The 22,021-nt window shown below is 49.6% G+C and overlaps 1 protein-coding gene across 4 annotated transcripts; it reads left to right on the top strand.

Annotated features, from left to right (window-relative positions):
- Positions 1-534: 534 nt before the first annotated feature.
- Positions 535-21,845, top strand: heatr5a (HEAT repeat containing 5a). 4 transcript variants are annotated; one of them, XM_035610044.2, is made up of 42 exons: positions 535-689; positions 1,313-1,508; positions 2,135-2,346; positions 2,495-2,603; positions 3,024-3,173; positions 3,677-3,848; positions 3,935-4,098; positions 4,200-4,449; positions 7,742-7,891; positions 7,973-8,223; positions 8,302-8,413; positions 8,511-8,663; positions 8,879-8,978; positions 9,123-9,232; positions 9,703-9,872; positions 9,970-10,136; positions 10,346-10,451; positions 10,570-10,760; positions 11,801-11,960; positions 12,057-12,246; positions 12,330-12,499; positions 12,595-12,621; positions 13,122-13,266; positions 13,661-13,843; positions 13,932-14,168; positions 14,260-14,438; positions 14,673-14,741; positions 14,859-15,038; positions 15,157-15,376; positions 15,715-15,819; positions 15,917-16,051; positions 16,134-16,261; positions 16,561-16,708; positions 16,848-17,021; positions 18,813-18,914; positions 19,020-19,103; positions 19,267-19,443; positions 19,526-19,671; positions 19,821-19,928; positions 20,076-20,178; positions 20,247-20,400; positions 20,561-21,845. In XM_035610044.2, exons 2-42 carry the CDS (start codon positions 1,383-1,385, stop codon positions 20,718-20,720), a joined length of 6,177 nt encoding a protein of 2,058 aa, XP_035465937.2. In that variant the 5' UTR covers positions 535-689; positions 1,313-1,382; the 3' UTR covers positions 20,721-21,845. The 4 variants fall into 4 exon arrangements, with proteins under 4 accessions (XP_035465937.2, XP_035465938.2, XP_035465939.2 ...); XM_035610045.2 differs by having other exon boundaries at positions 3,938-4,098; XM_035610046.2 differs by lacking the exon at positions 12,595-12,621.
- Positions 21,846-22,021: the final 176 nt, after the last annotated feature.

Below are 22,021 nucleotides of genomic sequence, written 5' to 3' on the forward strand. Positions count from 1 at the left end.
TTAACAATAATGGAAGAGGTTGTTTGAAATTATTACTGTCTTTATCTTTTGTTACGGTGGTTATTAAATATAACACCAGTGTTGAATATGAGTTCATTTATACAATTTACAATTGTGTTTACATTCACAATAATCTATTGTACAATAAAGTATTTATGATCTATTGATCTCATTCTTCTGTCTTATGTTTGCTGAAAATTTGTTGCTAATGACAAAAAAGGTTATATTTGATCAAACTGTCTCAATGTACAATGATCGTTGAAAGTCCTCGCTGAAACGTTGTGTGTTAGTTTGATGTATGTTTGAATGTTTAATGCATAAAGAAGATTAATCTACAATAAAAAACAATAATATAAAGTAGAAACTTAATCTTCCTCTTAGCTCGTCTTTTCTTAGTATTTCTAATTTAACAGTCATACATTTGTTTCCACATAGATACAAGATACTTTTTAGTTTTTTCTTTAAAAAAACCCACTTTTATATTCTTTTTATTTTGAAAAAAAGAAAACGGGACCGGATGTGCCGCTATGTCCGTTTCCGCTGACTTGACGCTCGGCTCGGTCCAGCCCCGGTCGGCTCAGGAAACGTTTCATCGCTTCAGAATAAACTGAGTCAAACTTTTGTACTGGAGACTTTCCGGACGGACACCTTCCGGTTCGGATTAACGGCTGCTCACGGGCTGTTAACAGGTAAACCGTTCGGTTCTTGTCCCGGTCTGTGTCAACTTTTGGCCGTTAGCCTCTCGTTAGCCTCCCGTTAGCCTCCCGTTAGCCTCTCGTTAGCCTCTCGTTAGCCGCGGTAGTTTGTTTCTTCAGACAGAAGAAGGAGAAGCAGGTTTTACAGTTTGTTGGTTCGTTGAAGTGACGGAGACATTTTGTTTCCACGACTCCTCTACGCTCAGTCCGCCGGTGCGTGATGACGTCACGTTCTGTCTGCAGGAGCGGCGTGTTTAAAAGTCCCATATTGTCACTTTCTGGTGTTTTGTTTGGACTTTTGATCCTTAAGAAGATATTTTTTTGTTTTATTTAGTACCAAAAACATGTCAATGTGGTTTTATATCTCTTTTTAAGGAGCTCTGCAAAGAAACAGGTCAACTTTGGCCTGTCCAATTAATATGCAATGAGCCTCTCTGCCTCAAGTTTTCTCTTTCCTCTGACTGTGTGTGTGTGTGTGTGTGTGAGTGAGTGAGAGAGAGAATGGAGAGCTGTGCTCTTGAATAATTTATGAGCTGCTCTCTCAGATATTCTTCCAGCGTCTCTCCTCTCCAGACGGAACTAATCTCTGCTCGTTCCTCCTCCTGTGTTGTGATCAGGGTTTTTAGGAGAATGCCAGAGGACAACAGACGACGCCTCCGTCACTGAGAGAAGAGGAGGAGGAGGAGGATGGAGCGAGCTCACAGCCTCCTGCTCAACGAGGAGGTGTGCAGCCGGCTGGCTGAGCACCAGAGGGCGGAGTTCATCTTCGAATGGCTGAACCACCTGAAGAAGCTCCTCCCAGCCACTGACCGGGTGAGAGTTGTTGTCACCACAGACAGTGACGCAGTGTGTGAAGCCTGTCTTCTCTGTACTGACCAGCAGAGGGCGACTCTATGGGAACGTGACTCTACTTCTTGCTTGATCCATAACGTCAGTAAAACATTTTCATGAGGAGTTTATGGTTCAATCCCTAGTTTCAAGTCTTCTTCAACACATGATGTAAATTTTGTACTTTATGGTTCATTTACAGTCACATAGACCATAAAGCACCGAATGTGTTGGGGGCGTGGCTATAGTGTGATTGATAGCTGGAACCGTCAAATAGGTGCTGGTGTAGGTCACTTCTGTTTAAAAAACAAGATGGCACTGAACACGTCAGCTGACAAACCGACGAGACAGTTAAAATATGGAATATTATCTTTGTAGCATTTTACTGTGATTAGCGAGCGTTTTTGTTCGTAGAAATGTTAGATAATTGATAAAAACTTTGTTGGTAGACATCTTGAAACTTATTGTTCTACTTTGGAATTTCTTGTTGAGATGCTGGAGAGTTTTTTAAAGTCTAATATGAGAATCATTCACTGACGTCACAGTCGAATCAACCTCAGATTATGTCCTGCGTAACCCCGGGTGACCTCTGGTATCCTCTGTCCATTCAGGTCGACATCAAGCAGAACCAGCGTTGCCTGGTCGACCAGCTGTCGGGCATTCTGGTCGGCTCCCCCGGCCCGCCCACCCGGTGGCTGCTGGCCCACTGTTTGGCCATGCTCTACCGGCTGGGAGACCCCTTATCTTCCAGCTTGTTGGTGGACAGGTGCAATGACATCATCCGCAGCAGAGATGACTCTCCGTCAGGCCTCCCGACCCGACTGTGAGTCTGGCTGCGTAAAACAACACAAACGTAATTATTCAGATTGTTGGAATCATTGATTTCATTCCATCAGATTGAACCAATTGTGTGTGTGTGTGTGTATGTGTGTGTGTGTGTGTGTGTGTGTGTGCACGTGTGTGTGTTTCAGGGCGGCCGTTGCGACCCTTGGCGCTCTGTACGAGCAGCTCGGCCGAATGCTTGTCGGCTCCTTCAGAGACTCTCTGACCAACCTGCTGAAGGCCATGAAGAGCGCAGAGGTTTGATTCCTATACACACACACACACACACACACACACACACACACACACACACACATATGAGACACGAAGAAGAAAGTTGTGGTTGATTATTATTCCACTGGAACATCACAGAGAGAGAAACAGAATCAGAAAAACAATCTGTGGATACCAAACAAGAATAAATCAGGAAAATGAAAAGAGAAAAACAGATTTTACTTCTCAGCTTGAATAAATGTTATATAGGAAACTGAGAAAGGAAATGAGATATTGAAATGAGTTATATTGTGAAAATGCAAACTTGAAAAAGAAAAACGAAAATAACGACAGTTCTTTTGGTTCCAGTTCTTTTTCTCAGATTTTTTTCCAGCTCCAGTTATTTCTGGTCTAAACATCCATATGAACTTTAGAAAACTATATAAAAGTTTTTCCTGTCTTCAGTCTCAGGGCCGGTACGAGATCATGCTGTGCGTGGAGAGGATGCTGCGAGGTCTCGGTGTCAGCGCCGTGTCGTGTCACCGCGACGTCTACAAGGCGGCAAGGACCTGCCTGACGGACAGATCCATGTCTGTACGCTGCGCCGCCGCCAAGGTGCAGTTTCCTCTCTTATATTATTATTATTATTATTATTACTCCTTTTTTTCTGTTAATTTAGTCGTTCCAAAATCCAGGTTATATTAATGGCTATTTTATAATGTTTATTAACAGATTATCAAGAGACTTAAACTACATCCAGTTTTCCCGCCTCTGAATCAGAGACATTTGTAAAACACTTCTGGTCCACGTGTCAGTGTGAAAACTCAGAGGAGTTTGTTACTAAGCACCAGGTGCAGAGGAAGACAATCTACTTCCTGTTTACACCTGAGTGGTCACGTGACACGTGTGTTAGTGTGGACGGAGATTGTTTCTGATGCAAAGCTAAAACACTCGTGTGGAAAATGAGAAAGTATGAGTGTGGATGTGGTGGAACATGGATAAAGGGGCGGAGCCAGGAATTAAAAAAAATCTTTCTTTAACATTGTGAGATAGAAAGTTTTTCTTGACATTTTCACAGATTTTCTAGGGAATAATTCATGGACTCCGTCTCTCCTCAGTGTCTGATGGAGCTGCAGCGGGAGGCGGCGTTCCTGTGGAACAGCGAGTTGGAGAACGTGGCCACTCTCTGCTTCAGAGCCTTCGAGGGCTCCAACGACAACGTCCGAGTGTCTGTGGCCAAACTGCTGGGAACTCTGCTGGCTGCTGCCGTGGAGACCAGACAGCCCGCTGGTATATATAATATAATAATGATGATCAGACGATTGAACCTTTCCCCTGATTTACGAACTCTGTCCTAATCTCTCTTTTTTTCCAAGCAGCCCCGAGACAGGGTGGGCGGGGTCGGAGCTCTCTGGAGGAGGCGATGGCTTTGTTGACGGCCGGATTCCTGCGGGGTGGGGCGGGTTTCCTCCGAGCCAGCGGGGACATGTTGAAGGGGACGAGCTCCGTCAGCAAGGACATCCGCATTGGTGTCACTCAGGTGGGCGATTCATCCATCCAACTGAGGAGCAGACTGAAACAATCAGACGCAGATAATCAGATCTCACTGTCACTCTTCCTCTTCCTCCTCCTCCCCCTCAGGCCTGCGTGGTCTTTGTCTCCACCCTCGGAGGCTCCTGGCTGGAGGCCAACCTCCCGTCCTACCTGGCCCTGCTCATGGATCTGGCGTCCCACAGCAGAGCCACACAGATTCCGGGCGATGCCGCGGTGACCCGACGCTGCGTTTCCTTCATCCTGAGGAGCAGCTTGGGATCTCTGCTGGGGGAGAAGGCCCAGACCAACGCCCTCAAACAGCTGTGCCTCGTCGTGGCCTCGCAGAAACCAGCCATCGGTGAGGGGGGTGGAGGAGGAGGAGAGGAAGAGAGAGAAATGAAGGAGCAAAGGGAAGGATAGGAGAGAAGAGAAGGACAGAAGAGAAGGACAGAAGTGAAGGAGGGAGGGAAGGAGAGAGGTGAAGGAGGGAAGTGAAGGAGAGAAGTGAAGGAGAGAAGTGAAGGAGGGAAGTGAAGGAGAGAAGTGAAGGAGAGAAGTGAAGGAGAGAAGTGAAGGAGGGAGGGAAGGAGAGAGGTGAAGGAGGGAAGAGAAGGAGAGAAGTGAAGGAGAGAGTGAAGGAGGGAGGGAAGGAGAGAGGTGAAGGAGGGAAGAGAAGGAGAGAGTAAAGGAGAGAAGTGAAGGAGGGAGGGAAGGAGAGAGGTGAAGGAGGGAAGAGAAGGAGAGAGGTGAAGGAGAGAAGTGAAGGAGGGAGGGAAGGAGAGAGGTGAAGGAGAGAAGTGAAGGAGGGAGGGAAGGAGAGAGGTGAAGGAGGGAAGAGAAGGAGAGAAGTGAAGGAGATTTTGATTTTTAAAAACCAATGTTTATTAAGATTCACAAGAGAACATCACGTCCTCTACAAATGAAATGAGAAAAAAAAACACACAACAACAAAATAATAGAAAACCAGAATGAATCAGGTCATAAACACAGAGTGAAAGATGAGTTCTCCTCCGTCACTGAACACAGACGTGGTGAAACACCACTGATTCAAAAACTCTTGCATGTCGTTCATCAGAGAGGAACCTGAAGTCCACTCTCACTCTGGCTCTCACCAGAGACACTACATGTGTGTCAGCTCCAAAAATAAAAGCAGTCTCCGTAAACATTTCCCCACAGTCGAAAAACACGGTTTTTAACATGTTAAAAAGAGGTCTGAGTCTGTGACAGTCCAGAGAACAGTGAACGATGGTCTCCGTGTGTGGACAGAATGGACATGTGGAGGACACGGTGGGATTTATCTTGGACAGAAAGAGATTCACCACCAGAGCCCCGTGGAGGATCCTCCACTGCAGGTCTCCAGACCTCTTGTTCAGTGGAGGCTTGTACAAGAGTCTCCACACCGGCTTGCTGTCCCGTGGGAGTCTGTCCTTCCATACCATGTCCTTCCTCCCACCCAGCGTCTTCCTGTGAGTGGCCAGAACACAGTGTCTGTACAAACCTTTCCCAGTTTGCATGTAAAAGTCAGCAGCAGTGTCCGGTGGGTCAGCATGACGTACTAAAAAACCAATGTCCGGAAAAGGGTCCCCCGAGTCGGGGGGATCAGTTCCCTCAGAATAGTCCTGCAGCATCTCCTTCTCCTCACTGTCCAGTCTGTTGGTCCTCTCCTTCAGAATTGCCCTGGTGTGGCGGGCTGACCTCAGGCCCAGCAGGGAGGCCACTGCCTCCGTGTTCTGGAGACCAGGACCAGCAGCCTCCACGATCCCCCCAAGTTTCGTCACTCCAGCTCCTCTTAGCCTGTCGGTGAGTCCGGGTCTGCTGCCATCGTGGAGATCCAGCCGGGCCCCCCACACCAGAGGCTCCTCCAGGAGCCAGAACAGAGACGCTGCAGGTCCTAGTCTGGACAACTTTAAAGTCTCCACGCTGTAAAAAGTCCTTGATAAAAGTGAGGCAGTTTACACAAAGGGACAAAACCACAGTCCACTAAGAACAATGAAGCATCAAGACCCAGACCTGCTACCCCCCTCAAAATGGTGCTGGCCACTGGCTTCCATACAACATCATCAGTCCCAAATAAAAACCTCTGTACGAACTGGAGTCTAAAAGCAGCAGTCCGGCTCACTAAGTCCACCAATCCCTGCCCACCCTCCTCCTTTGGCAGGTACAAAACACATTGAGGAGTCCAGTGTAGATCGTCCCAAAAAAACTTTAGGATGATCGACTGGATACTCTTCAAAAGACCAGCAGGGGGCTCCATACATTTCAGTTTGTGCCAGAGGCTGGATGCTACCAAGTTGTTTATGATAAGCACCCTGCCTCTGTATGACATGTGGGGAAGCAGCCACCTCCATTTATTCAACTTTCCCTCCACTTTGCCCACCACCCCTTCCCAGTTGCTGTGGTGCCCTGATCCCCCAGATAAACCCCCAGGTACTTTAAACCCCCTCTCTGCCAGGCCAACCCACCCGGAAGCTGAGGGAGACCTCCCGCCCATTTCCCCACAGCCAAGGCGTCACTCTTGGCCCAGTTCACTTTGCCTCTGAGATCTTCTGAAAAGCCTCAACAATGTGTCCTAAGCTATCCACATCGTTTTGACCCCTCGTAAAAACTATGATGTCGTCTGCATAGGCTGACACAGTAAAAGGTGCATTAAACCCAGGTAAAACCAGCCCATTGATGGATGAGCGGACATTGTGCAACATTGGTTCGATAGACAAAGCATATAATATACCCGACATCGAGCAGCCCTGCCTTATCCCCCTGGTTGCTTTGAAAGGTTCACACAAACCACCATTAATTTTCATCACACTCTCATTGTTCTCATACATCACCTTTATCTTGGCGATGAACCCAGGGCTGAGGCCGAACCTTTCAAGCACTTTCCACAGGTAATGGTGCTCAACCCGGTCAAAAGCCTTTTCCTGATCCAACGAAACTCTGGGGGGAGACCATCGATGCCAGGGGAGAGAAGTGAAGGAGAGAGTAAAGGAGAGAAGTGAAGGAGGGAGGGAAGGAGAGAGGTGAAGGAGGGAAGAGAAGGAGAGAGGTGAAGGAGAGAAGTGAAGGAGGGAGGGAAGGAGAGAGGTGAAGGAGAGAAGGGAAGGAGAGAAGTGAAGGAGAGAGTAAAGGAGAGAAGGGAAGGAGGGAAGAGAAGGAGAGAGTGAAGGAGAGAAGGGAAGGAGGGAGGGAAGGAGAGAGGTGAAGAAGGGAAGAGAAGGAGAGAAGTGAAGGAGAGAAGTGAAGGAGGGAGGGAAGGAGAGAGGGAAGGAGAGAGGTGAAGAAGGGAAGAGAAGGAGAGAAGTGACGGAGAGAAGTGAAGGAGGGAAGAGAAGGAGAGAGTGAAGGAGAGAAGTGAAGAAGGGAAGAGAAGGAGAGAGTGAAGGAGAGAAGTGAAGGAGAGAAGTGAAGGAGGGAGGGAAGGAGAGGTGAAGGAGAGAGGGAAGGAGAGAGGTGAAGAAGGGAAGAGAAGGAGAGAAGTGAAGGAGAGAAGTGAAGGAGGGAGGGAAGGAGAGAGGTGAAGAAGGGAAGAGAAGGAGAGAAGTGAAGGAGAGAAGTGAAGGAGGGAAGAGAAGGAGAGAGTGAAGGAGAGAAGTGAAGGAGGGAGGGAAGGTGAGAGGGAGACTGACTCAGTGCGTGCGTGTGCACATTTGCAGACGCAGGTGATGGGAACGTGGAAACCAGAGTCTCGTCTGCAGACGTCTCAGCCAGTCAGCATGTGTTGGTCTGCTGCCTGCTGGAACTGGGAGGACTGGTTCAGGGCCTGGGGTCCACGGCGGCCCCCCTCCTCTCTGACAGCAGCACAGGTGCGTGACACACACACACACACACACACACACACACACTCACACACACTGAGTTCAGTGGTTAATCGTTGCTCTGTGCAGCCCTCGTGGACACGGTGGTCTCCGTCCTCCTCCACCCCGCCTCTTCGGCCCGGCTGGCCGCCGCCTGGTGCCTGCGCTGCGTTGCCGCAGCGATGCCGTCCCAGCGCTCCCCACTGCTGGATCGCTGCACCGAGCGGCTGGCGGCGCTGAAGTCGTCGCCCGATGCCTTGGTCGGGTACGGAGCCGCTGTCGCCGCCCTGGTGGCCTCAGCGCAGAACTGCCCCCTGGGATTACCGCACACCAAGGGCAAGGTGCGTAATAACCACATGTGATTCCTCTGACGGGAACATACGTGACCTTGTTAATGCTGCCGTGATGTCACTGTGCAGGCGGTACTGGTTCTGGCCGAGGACCTGCTCCGCTCGGCATCTCAGAGCAGCCGGATCTCTCTGCAGCGTACTCAGGCCGGCTGGCTGCTCGTCTCCTCGCTCATCACGCTGGGTAACACACTGCACCGAAGCCCGAACCCGTGTCCAACAACACGTCAGCACCATGAACCAACCTGGAGACTGTTTTGTGTGTGTGTTTGTGTGTACAGGCCCTGCTGTGGTGGAGCACCACCTCCCACGCCTCCTCCTCCTGTGGCGCTGTGTGTTTCCTGCCTCGCTCAGGGAGCAGGAGATTGAGCTGCGCCGAGGGGACTACTTCACGTGGCAGGTGACGTTGGAGGGACGTGCGGGGGCGCTCTGCGGTCAGTACACGCTGCTGTGTGTGTGTGTGTGTGTGTGTGTGTGTGTGTGTGTGTGTGTGTGTGTGTGTGTGTGTGTGTGTGTGTGTGTGTGTGTGTGTGTGTGTGTGTGTGTGTGTGTGTGTGTGTGTGTGTGTGTGTGTGTGTGTGTGTGTGTGTGTGTGTGTGTGTGTGTGTGTTGTCTGTTGTCTGAACCGTGTCTGTGTGTGTCTGAGCAGCGATGAAGAACCTGCTGCTGCACTGCAGGGAGCTTGTCACTGACCACAACATCGGCCTCCTGCTCACGCCCCTGGCCTGCGCCGTCGCCCTCCTCACCAAGTCAGTCCCGTATTGGTTTACACAAATACCCCACCAAATTATTATTATTATCATTGGCTAACCAAAAGTGTGTGTGTGTGTGTGTGTGCGTGCGTGCGTGCGTGCGTGCGTGCGTGCGTGCGTGCGTGCGTGCGTGCCTGTCAGGTTGCCGGCTCTCCTCAGGTCTCACAACAGTTCAGTACGAAGCTGCTCCGTCGTCTACAGACTGAGAGTCTACGAGCTGCTATCTCTGCTGCCTCCTCTCTCCTACCAAGGTGACATCACTCCTCCTTCACTTTTCCTCTTCACTTCCCTCCTTCCCTCCCTCCTTCCGTCCCTCCTTCCTTCCCTCCCTCCTTCACTTCTCTCCTTCTCTCCCTCCCTCCTTGACTTCTCTCCTTCTCTCCCCCTTCACTTCTGTCCTTCCCTCCCTCCTTCACTTCTCTCCTTCCCTGCCCCCTTCACTTTGTTCCTTCCTTCACTTCTCTCCTTCCCTCGCTCCTTCACTTCCTCTCCTTCCCTCCCTCCTTCACTTATCTCCTTCACTTCTCTTCTTCCCTCCCCCTTTACTTCTTTCCTTCCCTCCCTCCTTCCTTCGATCCCTCTTTCACGTCTCTCCTTCCCTTCCTCCTTCACTTCTCATGAAGGAAGTGAAGGAGGAATTTTCAAGAAGACATTTTAGTGAAACTTCATTCATCTGTGACTTGATTGGTGGATGAGTTGACTCCTCCCCCTCTTCCCTCAGAGAGCTTCGGCCTGGTGATGAACCAGCTGGTCTCGGATCTGTCGGGCCCGGACAACCTGAACCAGCCGTGCTCTGACCTCACACTGCTGCCGCCCCTCTGTCACCATGACGACCTGCCGCTGGTCGGCCCCGCCCTTCACCACACCCACCACAGATACGTCGAGGAGCAGGTGACGCTCTGTCTCACACACACACACACACACACACCCACACACACCCACACACACACACAAACTGTACTGAGTGAAGAGCGTGTGTGCTCGCCAGCTCCACGGCAGCAGTGTGGGGGGGGGCTCCCTGGACCACGACCCCTTCAGTCTGTGTGAGACGCATGACCAAGCTCCGCCTGCTCCTTTGCCGCCGCCTGCCGCCCTGACCACCGCCGCCGTCCATCTCTTCGGAGCCGTCTTCCCACACATCATCTCCGCTCAGAGGTAACGGAACTGCCCTAACCTATTCTCACCAGCCACACAGTTCATCCCTCACCCCCCTTACTCACAGAGTGTGTGTGTGTGTGTGTGTGTGTGTGTGTGTGTGTGTGTGTGTGTGTGTGTGTGTGTGTGTGTGTGTGTGTGTGTGTGTGTGTGTGTGTGTGTGTGTGTGTGTGTGTGTGTGTGTGTGTGTGTGTGTGTGTGTGTGTCAGAGTGAAGATACTGGAGCAGTTTGTAGAAACTGTGAACCAGCTGAAGGGTCAACGTCAGCAGACCGTCCAGACTCACGTCTGTGCTGCCCTCTGCAGTCTGCTAAAGGTACTACCCCTGTCACATGGACGACGACCACACAGAACATATACAAATATATATATGACAAATTATATCTGAAAGAACAAGCACGGGACTAACTGAAGTGACTCCTCCTCCTCCTCAGCACCAGGGCAGTGTCCGGGGCTCTCTGGGGCCGGAGGAGATCCGCCCCTCTGCGGTGTCCCTCCTGTCGGGGGCGCTGGAGAGCAGCAGTCCTCTGCTGCGCTGCCTGGCCGCCGAGGGTCTGGCCCGGCTGGTCCAGGTGGTTGGAGACGCCGGCTTCACTGTGTCTGTCTCCCTGCTCTGCTTCGACAGGTGGGTGGACGCCAACGCCGCTTCACGTCAGGGGGAGCTAATATAGAGCACAACAGTGACCGCCCACTCTTTACGGCTCCGGTTCCGGAAGTGAATTTCCCATTCATTAATTTACTCAGTTGACGTTTATTAAATCCTTATATGAAGAGTTTTAAGCCTGGAACCAAGATAATAAGCTTCGACATGAATCGTTACCATGAAACGTTTTATTTATTCAGAGCAAAAAAGGAATTGGAAAACAGAAAAAAAGGGCAAAGGTACAAGACTGTGTACGTAATTATTTTAAGAGCAAAAAAACTTCTCGTCCCATAATCCATTGAGAATGACTTCCTACTACAGTTTACCTTCTTCTTGAATTCAACCTTCATCACATGGACAGAGGAGAAGGAGGAAGAGAGCTCCTCCTCCTCCTGTGCCAGAAGAATAGAAGAATATCTCCAGACTGACTCACTGTGTTTGAGACTATTTTTAAAGTTTGCACTGTACAAAACATGCTCCTGGATTATTTGATGTTAACGTTGAAAACATTTTGGTTTTGATCCAAAATTAACTACAGCATCAAACAAACAAAAAATATCAGAATAGACACAGAGACCGAGAATAAAACGTTACATAATCTACCAGAAATAGACTAGAAGGCTTTAAATACCTGAGCAGGTCTGGATCAACACAGTGAGTTTTTATCTGGAGCCACATTTTCATGTTTAAAAAACCTTCTTTCTTACAATGTTAAAAAAAGAGATTAAACATTCCTGGCTCCGCCCCCTTTGTCCAGTTCCATGTTCCATCAGACAGACAGAGAGACAGACAGATGATCGTTATCTGTTAAACACGCACAAATATCTGGTTCTTTATTTTATCTCCTGGTTTCTCCTTTGTTCCATAAACACTGTATAGATATATTAATATATATTATCACCTTGTAAATGTGAAGCAGCTGAGACTGGTCTGACCTGACTGGACAAAGAACGGACGATAGATAGAAAGATATAACTTGTGAAACTCACCTGTAGTGAATTGACTGTTCTGACTGTGTTCAGGCTGAAGACGGCCCGGGACGCGGCGTCCCGCAGTGGCTACGCTCTGGCTCTGGGGGCGCTGCACCGCCACACCGGAGGGATCAGCTCCCCTCAACACCTGTCCACCTGCCTGGGCGTCCTGTTCACCCTGAGCCAGGACAGCACCTCACCTGAGGTCCAGGTAACTACCTCTGCGTGTTCCCCCCTCGACCACCTGACCTCAACCTGACGCCCACCAGGTCCTAACCCCCCTCCCCCGTGTCCCTGTCGGGTCCAGACCTGGTCTCTCCACAGTCTGTCCCTGGTGGTGGACCTGTCCGGTGGGCTGTACCGGGCCCACGCCGAGTCGTCCTTCACTCTGGCGCTGCGGTTGCTGCTGTCTGCTCCGCCAACTCACCCCGAGGTCCACTACAGCCTGGGACGCTGCCTGCACGCCCTCATCACCTGCCTGGGCCCCGACCTGCAGGGTACAACCCCCCCCCCCCCCCCCATCCTCTATGCTACCTGCGGAGCTTAAGGAAGAGTCTGAGTGATGTGTTGTGTTTGTCAGGTGACGGTGCGGTCGTGACCGCCCTGCGCTCCAGCTGTCTGGTGGGATGTGGGCTGATGCAGGCCAGTCCCGATTGCCTGGTCCAGGCCAGAGCCACTTCCTGTCTGCAGCAGCTGCACATGTTCTCACCTGCACACGTCAACCTAAGCAGCCTCGTACCTGCACTGTGTGTGAGTACACCTGAACACCACGTCTCCCGCCACAGAGATGATGTAGTTTAATGTGTGTGTGTGCATGTGTTTTGACCCTGTGTTGTGTCTTGCAGGAGATCTTGTTGGATTATTCCATGTTGGTAGGTCAAAGGTCGAAGCTTCTCTTTCGTCTTTTTCTGTTGCTGTGGAGTTGAGCTGGTTCATATTAACGTGTCCTCACATTCTCTTTATTTTTACATGTTTCACTTTTTTTAATATGCATAGATGCAATGAAGCCAAGCATATAAACATGTAAACATCTTTTAACACTTTTCTGTTGATCTGAATCTTAACATCGTCTCGTCAATTACTTTTTACTCTGCGTCGTCGCCTCATCTGTTCGTGACTCACTGACACGTGTCTGAAACGTCCTGCACCCACATTGTCACATATCATATTAATCAATAAGTGATCAGATTAACACACAGAGACTCTGAACCTGAACTCATCACTGAGGGTTTTGAGTCTTGAGGAAACACAGTCTGTAGTTCTATGATCTGTTCACAACGATCACCTGATGTCCAGGTGAAAACCCTGTGTGTGTGTGTGTGTGTGTGTGTGTGTGCGTGTGTGCGTGTGCGCGTGTGCGTGCGTGCGTCAGGCCAACCTGTGCAGCTCGTACCTGTGTCTGCGTCGGGCGGTGGTCGCGTGTCTGCGGCAGCTCGTCCAGCGGGAGGCGCTGGAGGTATCTGAACACGCCGTGACGCTGGTCAAGGAGCTGCCAAGACGAGACAACACACACCTCGGTGAGACACACACACACACACACACACACACACACAAACACACATGCAGTTTCATGATCCTGTTAAAATGGATCTAACATAAAAACCATAGTCGTCAGAACATTTATTCTTCTTGCAGCAGAAAGTCGAGGCCTCATGATGACGCCAACACAGGTTATGGAGAGTTAGGAAATATTTTGTTCACGTTTCTATATTTAGAAATATTTCGGATCAATACGATTTGTGTTTATTTAACTTTTATTTAATTTACTGCTCAGTTTCAGTTATTTTATCTATAATTGTAGTTTATTGACTCACAGAAACATTGAGCTCACCTCATACAGACTTTAGAGACACAAAGCGTTTGAAGATTATCCAGTAAGTGACATCACAGGAAGTGTCTCTCTCTGTGCAGACGTCACCATAAAGGAAGTGGGTCTTGAGGGAGCTCTGTTCACGCTGCTGGACCGGGAGTCCGATCCCGGGCTGAGGAGCGACATCCAGGAGACTCTGGTCCACATGATGACGTCCAGCGCCACCAGCGGGAAGCTGGGACACTGGCTCAAACTCTGCAAAGACGTCCTGTCTGCGACCACGGGTACATTAATATTAATAATTCATCTTCATCAGAAAACTGTCTGAGAGTGCTTCCCCAGGAACTTGTGTCACTCCCTCTCTTCCCTCAGACTGTCGTGCTCCGGTGGGGGCGAGTCAGGACGAGGACGCCGACTCCAGCAGAGACGACGACTCGTCTGTGTTCAGGGCCCGGCCGGAGTCTGTCGGCCCGTTCACCGCCCTTCGCTGGGGCACACGCCGCTTTGCCATGGCGTGCGTGTGCCGCATCATCGAGCAGTGCGAGAGCGCGGACCCGGCTCACTTCGACATGGCTCTGGCTCAGGAGCGACGGCTGCAAGAGTCCACAGGTAAGACCCTAATGGCAGCGACCTGGTTCTGTTCTGTTTCTGTGGAGACGCCTCGGACCTCCCTGACCTCACACCCCTGTCTTACTCCCAGACTTCTTGGTTCTTCACCTTGGTGACCTGGTCCGCATGGCGTTCATGGCGGCCACAGATCACAGTGACCAGCTGAGACTGGCTGGGCTCCAGACGCTGCTGGTGATCATCAGGCGGTTCTCCGACGTCCCTGAGCCTGAGTTCCCGGGTCACGTGATCCTGGAGCAGTACCAGGCCAATGTGAGGACCCACCGGGCATTGAACCGCCGACCTTCCCGGGATACATGAGATTATTATTGACAGGTTCTCTAATACTGTGTGTGTGTGTGTGTGTGTGTGTGTGTGTGTGTGTGTGTGTGTGTGTGTGTGTGTGTGTGTGTGTGTGTGTGTGTGTGTGTGTGTGTGTGTGTGTGTGTGTGTGTGTGTGTGTGTGTGTGTGTGTGTGTGTGTGTGTGTGTGTGTGTGTGTGCGCAGGTGGGTGCTGCTCTCAGACCAGCGTTTGCCGCTGATGCTGCTCCTGACGTCACAGCGAAGGCCTGTCAGGTGATCAATCATTCACGATAACTTTATTGATCCCGTCTGTTCTCCAATCATCTGATTGGCTGCTGAGACTCTGAAAACGATCCCAGTCTCTAACCTGCCGTCACCTTTGACTTCCAGGTCTGCAGCGCCTGGATTTCCAGCGGCGTCGTCAGTGACCTGCGTGACCTCCGTCGTGTCCACCAGCTGCTGGCCTCCTCATTGGCTAAAATTCAGGTGGAGCGGGACGTGTCCGGTCAGCTGTACAACGAGGCCATGGCTGCCATGGAAACGATGGCCGTCCTCAAGGCCTGGGCGGAGGTGATGTCATGACTTTTCTAAATGACATCTGTGTTCAAGAATGTTCTCAGATGATTGACAGGTCTCCATGATAATCATGACATCATCAGAATGAAGGTGCCGTCCTCTCGTGTCGCAGGTTTACATCGTCGCCGTTCAGAGGTGTGGCCAGACGGAGGCCAACCTGTCAGTCTCTTCTCTGGCCAATGACGGCACAAGCTCTGGGTCGGGGGGGGGGGGGCTTCTGACGCTGGTCCAGTCCGACTTGGCGGCTCTGAGTCGTCTGTGGCTGGCGGCGCTGCAGGACCACGCCCTGCTTACGCTGCCGCAGGAGAACGCGTCGCAGCTTCCTGCCGCAGGTAGAACAACGTTTTTTCAAATATGACGACATTTTGTTATTATATTTAAAATGTTCCCACTGATCTTTTACAATTGTTAGTAATAAAAAAGAGAAGAGACACATGGTGGAAACATGAAAATGAGATTATTATAATGAATAATATAGTCTGAGCTAATGTTACACTGTTTATAACTTTCTGAGCAGCATCAGGAACAGAATCCATTTTGTTTTGTTCTGTCGTTTTCAGGCTTGTGCTCAGTGAAGACGTCTTCGTTTTAACTCATGAGAAATGTCTCTTTCTTTCCTCTTCTTCTTCTTCTTCCTCCTCTTCTTCCTTCTCTTCTACCTCTTCTTCAGGAGGTTCCTTCTACACAGCAGAGACGCTGAACCAGGCCAGAGCTCATTACTCCTCCTCCTGGGCTCCAATCCTCCACGCCACCTCCCTCTGGCTGCACAGCACAGGTCAACACTTCCTCTTCCTTCTCTTCCCCTGCTCTTTATTTTGCCTTGAGAGTTTAAAGACGTGTTCGGGTGTTGACCCGTCACATGTGCCCTGTAGGTTTTGTGATGTCAGACAACTCGCCTGCCAACCTGTCCAGACCGGCCACGCCCACCTCCATGGGACGCACCGACTCTGTGGGCGGAGCCAAGAGTCCGGAGGATGTCAGCAGCGACAGACTTCACCTCATACTGGGTATGACGCTGGTTTCAAACTGGATTTCACTGAGGTTAAAAATAGATTGTTCTGGATTGAGTTTGGTCGTGTGTGTGTTCAGGGATCAGCGTGGAGTTCCTGTGTTCCCCACACTCCCAGGACCAGATGGAGAACATCACCTCGTGTCTGCGAGCCCTGCAGACGCTGCTCGACGTCTCCTGGCCCCGGGCCAAAATCGGAAATGACCAGGTGAGCTGAAATCTGACCAGAAACCAGATCCGTTCAGACGAGAGTCTGGAACAGGACGGAATTCAGATCAGCAATATCAAAACGACGTCTAGACCAGAATCCAAGACTGGAATTCTGACAACATCCAAATGTAAAACCTGTGTGTGTGTGTGTGTGTGTGTGTGTGTGTGTGTGTGTGTGTGTGTGTGTGTGTGTGTGTGTGTGTGTGTGTGTGTGTGTGTGTGTGTGTGTGTGTGTGTGTGTGTGTGTGTGTGTGTGTGTGTGTGTGTGTGTGTGTGTGTGTGTGTGTGTCTCCTCAGGCTCTTAGCGTAGAGCTGCTCAGCGTTCTCCACAGACTGATGGTGACCAGGGAGTCGCCATCCGTTCACCTCGCCGTGTTGGAGTTACTGCGTCAGATAGTGACGGCGGCTCAGGAGCACGTCAGGGAGAAACGCCACAGTGCAGAGGGTGAGGACTCGAACAGCCGGTGTAACACCCTGATGTCCTGATTCGCTCTGTCGGACTTTGTGATGGTGATGATTCTATGTTTGGGTCGAACCTTGTGCTGCAGCCTGATGTTGTCACGTGAAACTTAATTGCTCCACAGTCGACGACGGTGCGTCGGAAAAGGAGACGCTGCCGGAGTTCGGGGAGGGACGCAACACTGGCGGTTTGATTCCTGGACACTCGCTAGTGTTCGGAGCTCTGGAGCTCTGCATCTGCGTACTGGTCCGGAAACTCCCACAGCTCAGCCCCAAACTGGCCGGAACCAGTCCAACTGGTATTTATATACAGTCACTGATGGTCTTCATATACAGTCGCTGATCGTCTTAATATACAGTCAGTGATCGTCTTTATGTACAGTCAGTGATCGTCTTTATATACAGTCAGTGATTGTCTTTATAGACAGTCTCTGATCGTCTTTATATACAGTCAGTGATCGTCTTTATATACAGTCTCTGATCGTCTTCATATACAGTCACTGATCGTCTTTATATACAGTCACTGATCGTCTTTATATACAGTCTCTGATCGTCTTTATATACAGTCACTGATCGTCTTTATATACAGTCAGTGATCGTCTTTATATACAGTCAGTGATCGTCTTTATATACAGTCACTGATCTTCTTTATATACAGTCTCTGATCGTCTTCATATACAGTCAGTGATCGTCTTTATATACAGTCAGGGATCGTCTTTATATACAGTCAGTGATCGTCTTTATATACAGTCAGTGATCGTCTATATACAGTCAGTGATCGTCTTCATATACAGTCAGTGATCGTCTTTATATACAGTCAGTGATCGTCTTTATATACAGTCAGGGATCGTCTTTATATACAGTCAGTGATCGTCTTTATATACAGTCAGGGATCGTCTTTATATACAGTCATTTATCGTCTTTATATACAGTCAGTGATCGTCTTTATATATAGTCAGTGATCGTCTTTATATACAGTCAGTGATCGTCTTCATATACAGTCAGTGATCGTCTTTATATACAGTCAGGGATCGTCTTTATATACAGTCAGGGATCGTCTTTATATACAGTCAGTGATCGTCTTTATATACAGTCAGGGATCGTCTTTATATACAGTCATTTATCGTCTTTATATACAGTCAGGGATCGTCTTTATATACAGTCAGTGATCGTCTTTATATACAGTCACCGATCGTCTTTATATACAGTCAGTGATCGTCTTTATATACAGTCAGTGATCGTCTTTATATACAGTCAGGGATCGTCTTTATATACAGTCAGTGATCGTCTTTATATACAGTCAGGGATCGTCTTTATATACAGTCATTTATCGTCTTTATATACAGTCAGTGATCGTCTTTATATATAGTCAGTGATCGTCTTTATATACAGTCAGTGATCGTCTTTATATACAGTCTCTGATCGTCTTTATATACAGTCAGTGATCGTCTTTATATACAGTCAGGGATCGTCTTTATATACAGTCAGTGATCGTCTTTATATACAGTCAGTGATCGTCTTTATATACAGTCAGTGATCGTCTTTATATACAGTCACCGATCGTCTTTATATACAGTCAGTGATCGTCTTTATATACAGTCAGGGATCGTCTTTATATACAGTCAGGGATCGTCTTTATATACAGTCAGGGATCGTCTTTATATACAGTCAGTGATCGTCTTTATATACAGTCAGGGATCGTCTTTATATACAGTCATTGATCGTCTTTATATACAGTCAGTGATCGTCTTTATATACAGTCAGTGATCGTCTTTATATACAGTCAGTGATCGTCTTTATATACAGTCTCTGATCGTCTTTATATACAGTCAGTGATCGTCTTTATATAAAGTCTCTGATGGTCTTTATATACAGTCAGTGATCGTCTTTATATACAGTCAGTGATCGTCTTTATATACCATCAGGGATCGTCTTCATATACAGTCTCTGATGGTCTTTATATACAGTCAGTGATCGTCTTTATTTACAATCAGGGATCGTCTTCATATACAGTCTCTGATGGTCTTTATATACAGTCAGTGATCGTCTTTATATACAGTCGCTGATCTCGTGTGTGTGTATGTGTTCAGGTCCTGGAGGTTCCGTGTGGAGTCTGACGGACAGTGACTGTCGTCTCGTTGCCTCCTCCCTGTGTGTCCTGTCTCAGCTTCCGTCCGTCTGCTCCCCTGAAGGTAACGTCACATCATTCACATCACAAGTGTTGAAGTTTCCATGATGGACAAACTGAATGCATCAGTTTCTCGCCCCTCTGATTGGTTGAATTAATCTTCCTGCAGGAAGCGTGTCCATCCTCCCGACTATCCTCCACCTGCTGCTGGGAGTCCTCAGAGAGCTGCTCCACCAGCCACACACACAAACCGGTAACACACACACACGCACACACACACACACACAAAACAGAGTTTCCCCTCTGATCACGTTCTTTTCACTCGACTTGTGTCTGACATCGTCAGCTGCTGCTCCGCTGTCGTCGTCAGTCGCCTGAGAACAGAGAGTCAGTAGTTTTGGTGTCTTGTCTCCCAGGTGCCCCGGCGGCAGGCTCAGGGGGCGGGGCCTCTGTGGCGGAGGTGGTGCAGGCGTCTCTTCAGGCGCTGAAGTGCATCCTGACGTCGTCGATGAGTCAACAGGAGAAGAGTCGAGGAGCCTGGAACCGGCTTCTGAGATCCGCTCTGCACACGCTGCTGGGACTGTGGGACGCTGGTGAACGCAACACACCTGTTGTCTAACATGGGACGTGTGTGTTCAGTATTTGCTTGTGTTCACTGTGTGTGTGTGTTGTCAGGCGACCGTGCTGTGGATCAGATCGGCCTCCTCACAGCTCTGACCGTCTTCCTGCTCTCTGCCGGTCCGGAGGTCTGCACCGCCGAGCCGCTGCACGCGCTCTGTCTGCAGCGCTTCACCGCCGGCATGGACGCCAAAGACCCGCTGGTCAGTACCACACGCAGAGAGGGTCGGTGGTTTGACTCTCGTAGCTCCACAGTCTGCATGCAAGTGTCCTTGGGCACGGATGAAAGATGAGATGAGGAGAAGAATTTGAGCTGTAGATGCTAGTTTGATGGTCAAACTTCTTCCTGCAGGTTGTGAGTCGCTGTTACCAGCTGCTGACGTCGGTGTTCCAGGCTCCGCCAGGCATCGCCGTCCCGTATATCCAGGCCCTGGGTCTGCCGCTGGTTCGATTCCTCCAGGTCAGAAGCAGAATCAAAAACATTGTGGACGTATCTTAGAAAATGTTTACGTTTGCTGTTGACACATCGTACGTCTGCGGCCGATGGATCAGATCAGGAGATGATTTCATGTATTGATCGATGTGCTGTGCTGTGATTGGTGCTCAGCGGGTGGAGAGGAGTCGGCCTCGGAGTCCAGAGGAGCTGCTGCGAGTCCTGGAGGGCGTCAGGGCCCTGGAGGCTCTGGTCCAGGCTGCGGATGAATCACATCGTGAGTAGAGGGGAGGGGGGGAGCCACAGGACGTCCCAGCAGGTTGTGACAGTCGTTTTTTTTCTCAGGCCCACGACTGGTGGCCATCTTGTTCCCGCTCCTCATTTCCTTCCTGCTGGATGAAAACGCCCTCGGCTCCGCCCCCGCAGCGTCATGGTCCCTCCACGAGGCGGCGCTCAAGGACCTGATGCGCCTCGGCCCCCAGCACTCCGCCGTCTTCAGGTGCAGCCTGATCAGTTTTTTTATGTCGCAATGTTTTCAGCTCGTCTGCGTTTGGAAAAGTTTAGAAACACATTTCTTTCTTTTTTTTCAACTCTGTTTTGTTTGTTTGTTTGCTTGTTTGTTTGTTTGTTTGTGTGTGTGTGTGTGTGTGACTCCCCAGGTCTCTAATCGCGTCGTCCCCTCACCTCAAGTCACGGCTGGAAGCCGCGGTCAAAGGAAACCAGGAGAGCTTGAACACTAAAGCTAGCGGCGCTAACCCTGGCGGCCGCAGCGGCGCCAAGTCGTCCCCCAGCATCACGCTCAAGACCAACTTCCTGTGAGGGGCTCGACCGCGGATCAGCAGCACTGCGGTCGAACCTCTGGAGCTCCGTGTCCCGGGTCTCAAACAGAGACGTTCGGTCCCCATGAATTATCATATCGTGTAATTTCAAGGTTCATTCTGAACATACACTGTAAAGAAAGATGGACGACGCGTCTCCACTTCAGGCCTTCAGGGGTGATCGACCAATCGTGAGTCAGTGTCAGCTGTCAATCATTACGTCATCATCAAATATCAGAAACATGAACACATGAACAAACATCAGTGTTATTAAAAAGACCTCACATGACAGTAAACATGTCCCATCTGCTAACATGGTGGGGGCGGGGCTTATGATCTATATACTGCAGTCAGACACCAGGGCGCGATCATGATGATCTGGCTTCACTTTGGAGGAGTTTGTCACATCGTCCATCTTTATTTACAGTCTGTGGTTCTAAAGTTGAGAGTGTAATGGGTTTCTTGCCATGTCTTGCTAAAGGGTCAAAGGTCACGACATTACAACAGTGGACCCTCGTCCTTTGACCCTCGAATGGAGCTTGGACAAGGAGTCAAGGCTTGTGATGGTACGGTGGCCTGTGAGGGACACGTAAGCCTTCGTCAGCACTTAAGTTTTTTTTAACACTACATCTTTATCTCATCAGACACGCGACATGACCAAAGTCGGTTTAGTTTGTCATGAAGGACTTTGGTTCTGTCAATGTGAAAAAGAGTCACAGGTGCTCTGTCAGCTCTTCACTACATAGCTAGCGTTAGCATTAGCATCTGTTTCCTCACCGACATTAACTATCCGGTTTTCTTTCTCTTCTTTGCTTACGCTGACGTTAGCATGCTAACAGCTAGCCCCCGGTCGTCCAGTCAGCTGCTGTTGCTCAGGCGACCATGTCTGACTTCTGACCTCTGATCTAATAAACCTAACGATGGTGAGAAAACCACGTTCAGCTGCAGAGAAACACTCGCGCGTATTAAACACGTCCAGCAATAATAATAATAATAACAATAATAATGTAACCAGGTGAGCTTCAGTCTTCCAGCTCTCACGCACGCGCACACACACATGCTGCTCACCTGTTAACATGTTGTTTTCTAATGAAAGCGAGTGAATAAAAACCTATTTTTCTTCTAAGTCAGGTTCCAGTTTTTGGGGGCTTTTTGTCCTGTTACAGTGGTGGAGACATCATCAACGTGATCCCGGGGGTCACTGATGAAAGACACTGTACTACTGGTCCTTCTGAATATTCAAATGAACATTTTGGGGGAATTAAAAGAAGAACATGGCTCAGTCAAGCTCTGAGGAATCAC

This window comes from Scophthalmus maximus, chromosome 15 (assembly GCF_022379125.1).
Source record: "Scophthalmus maximus strain ysfricsl-2021 chromosome 15, ASM2237912v1, whole genome shotgun sequence".
NCBI classification, from domain to species: Eukaryota; Metazoa; Chordata; class Actinopteri; order Pleuronectiformes; family Scophthalmidae; genus Scophthalmus; species Scophthalmus maximus.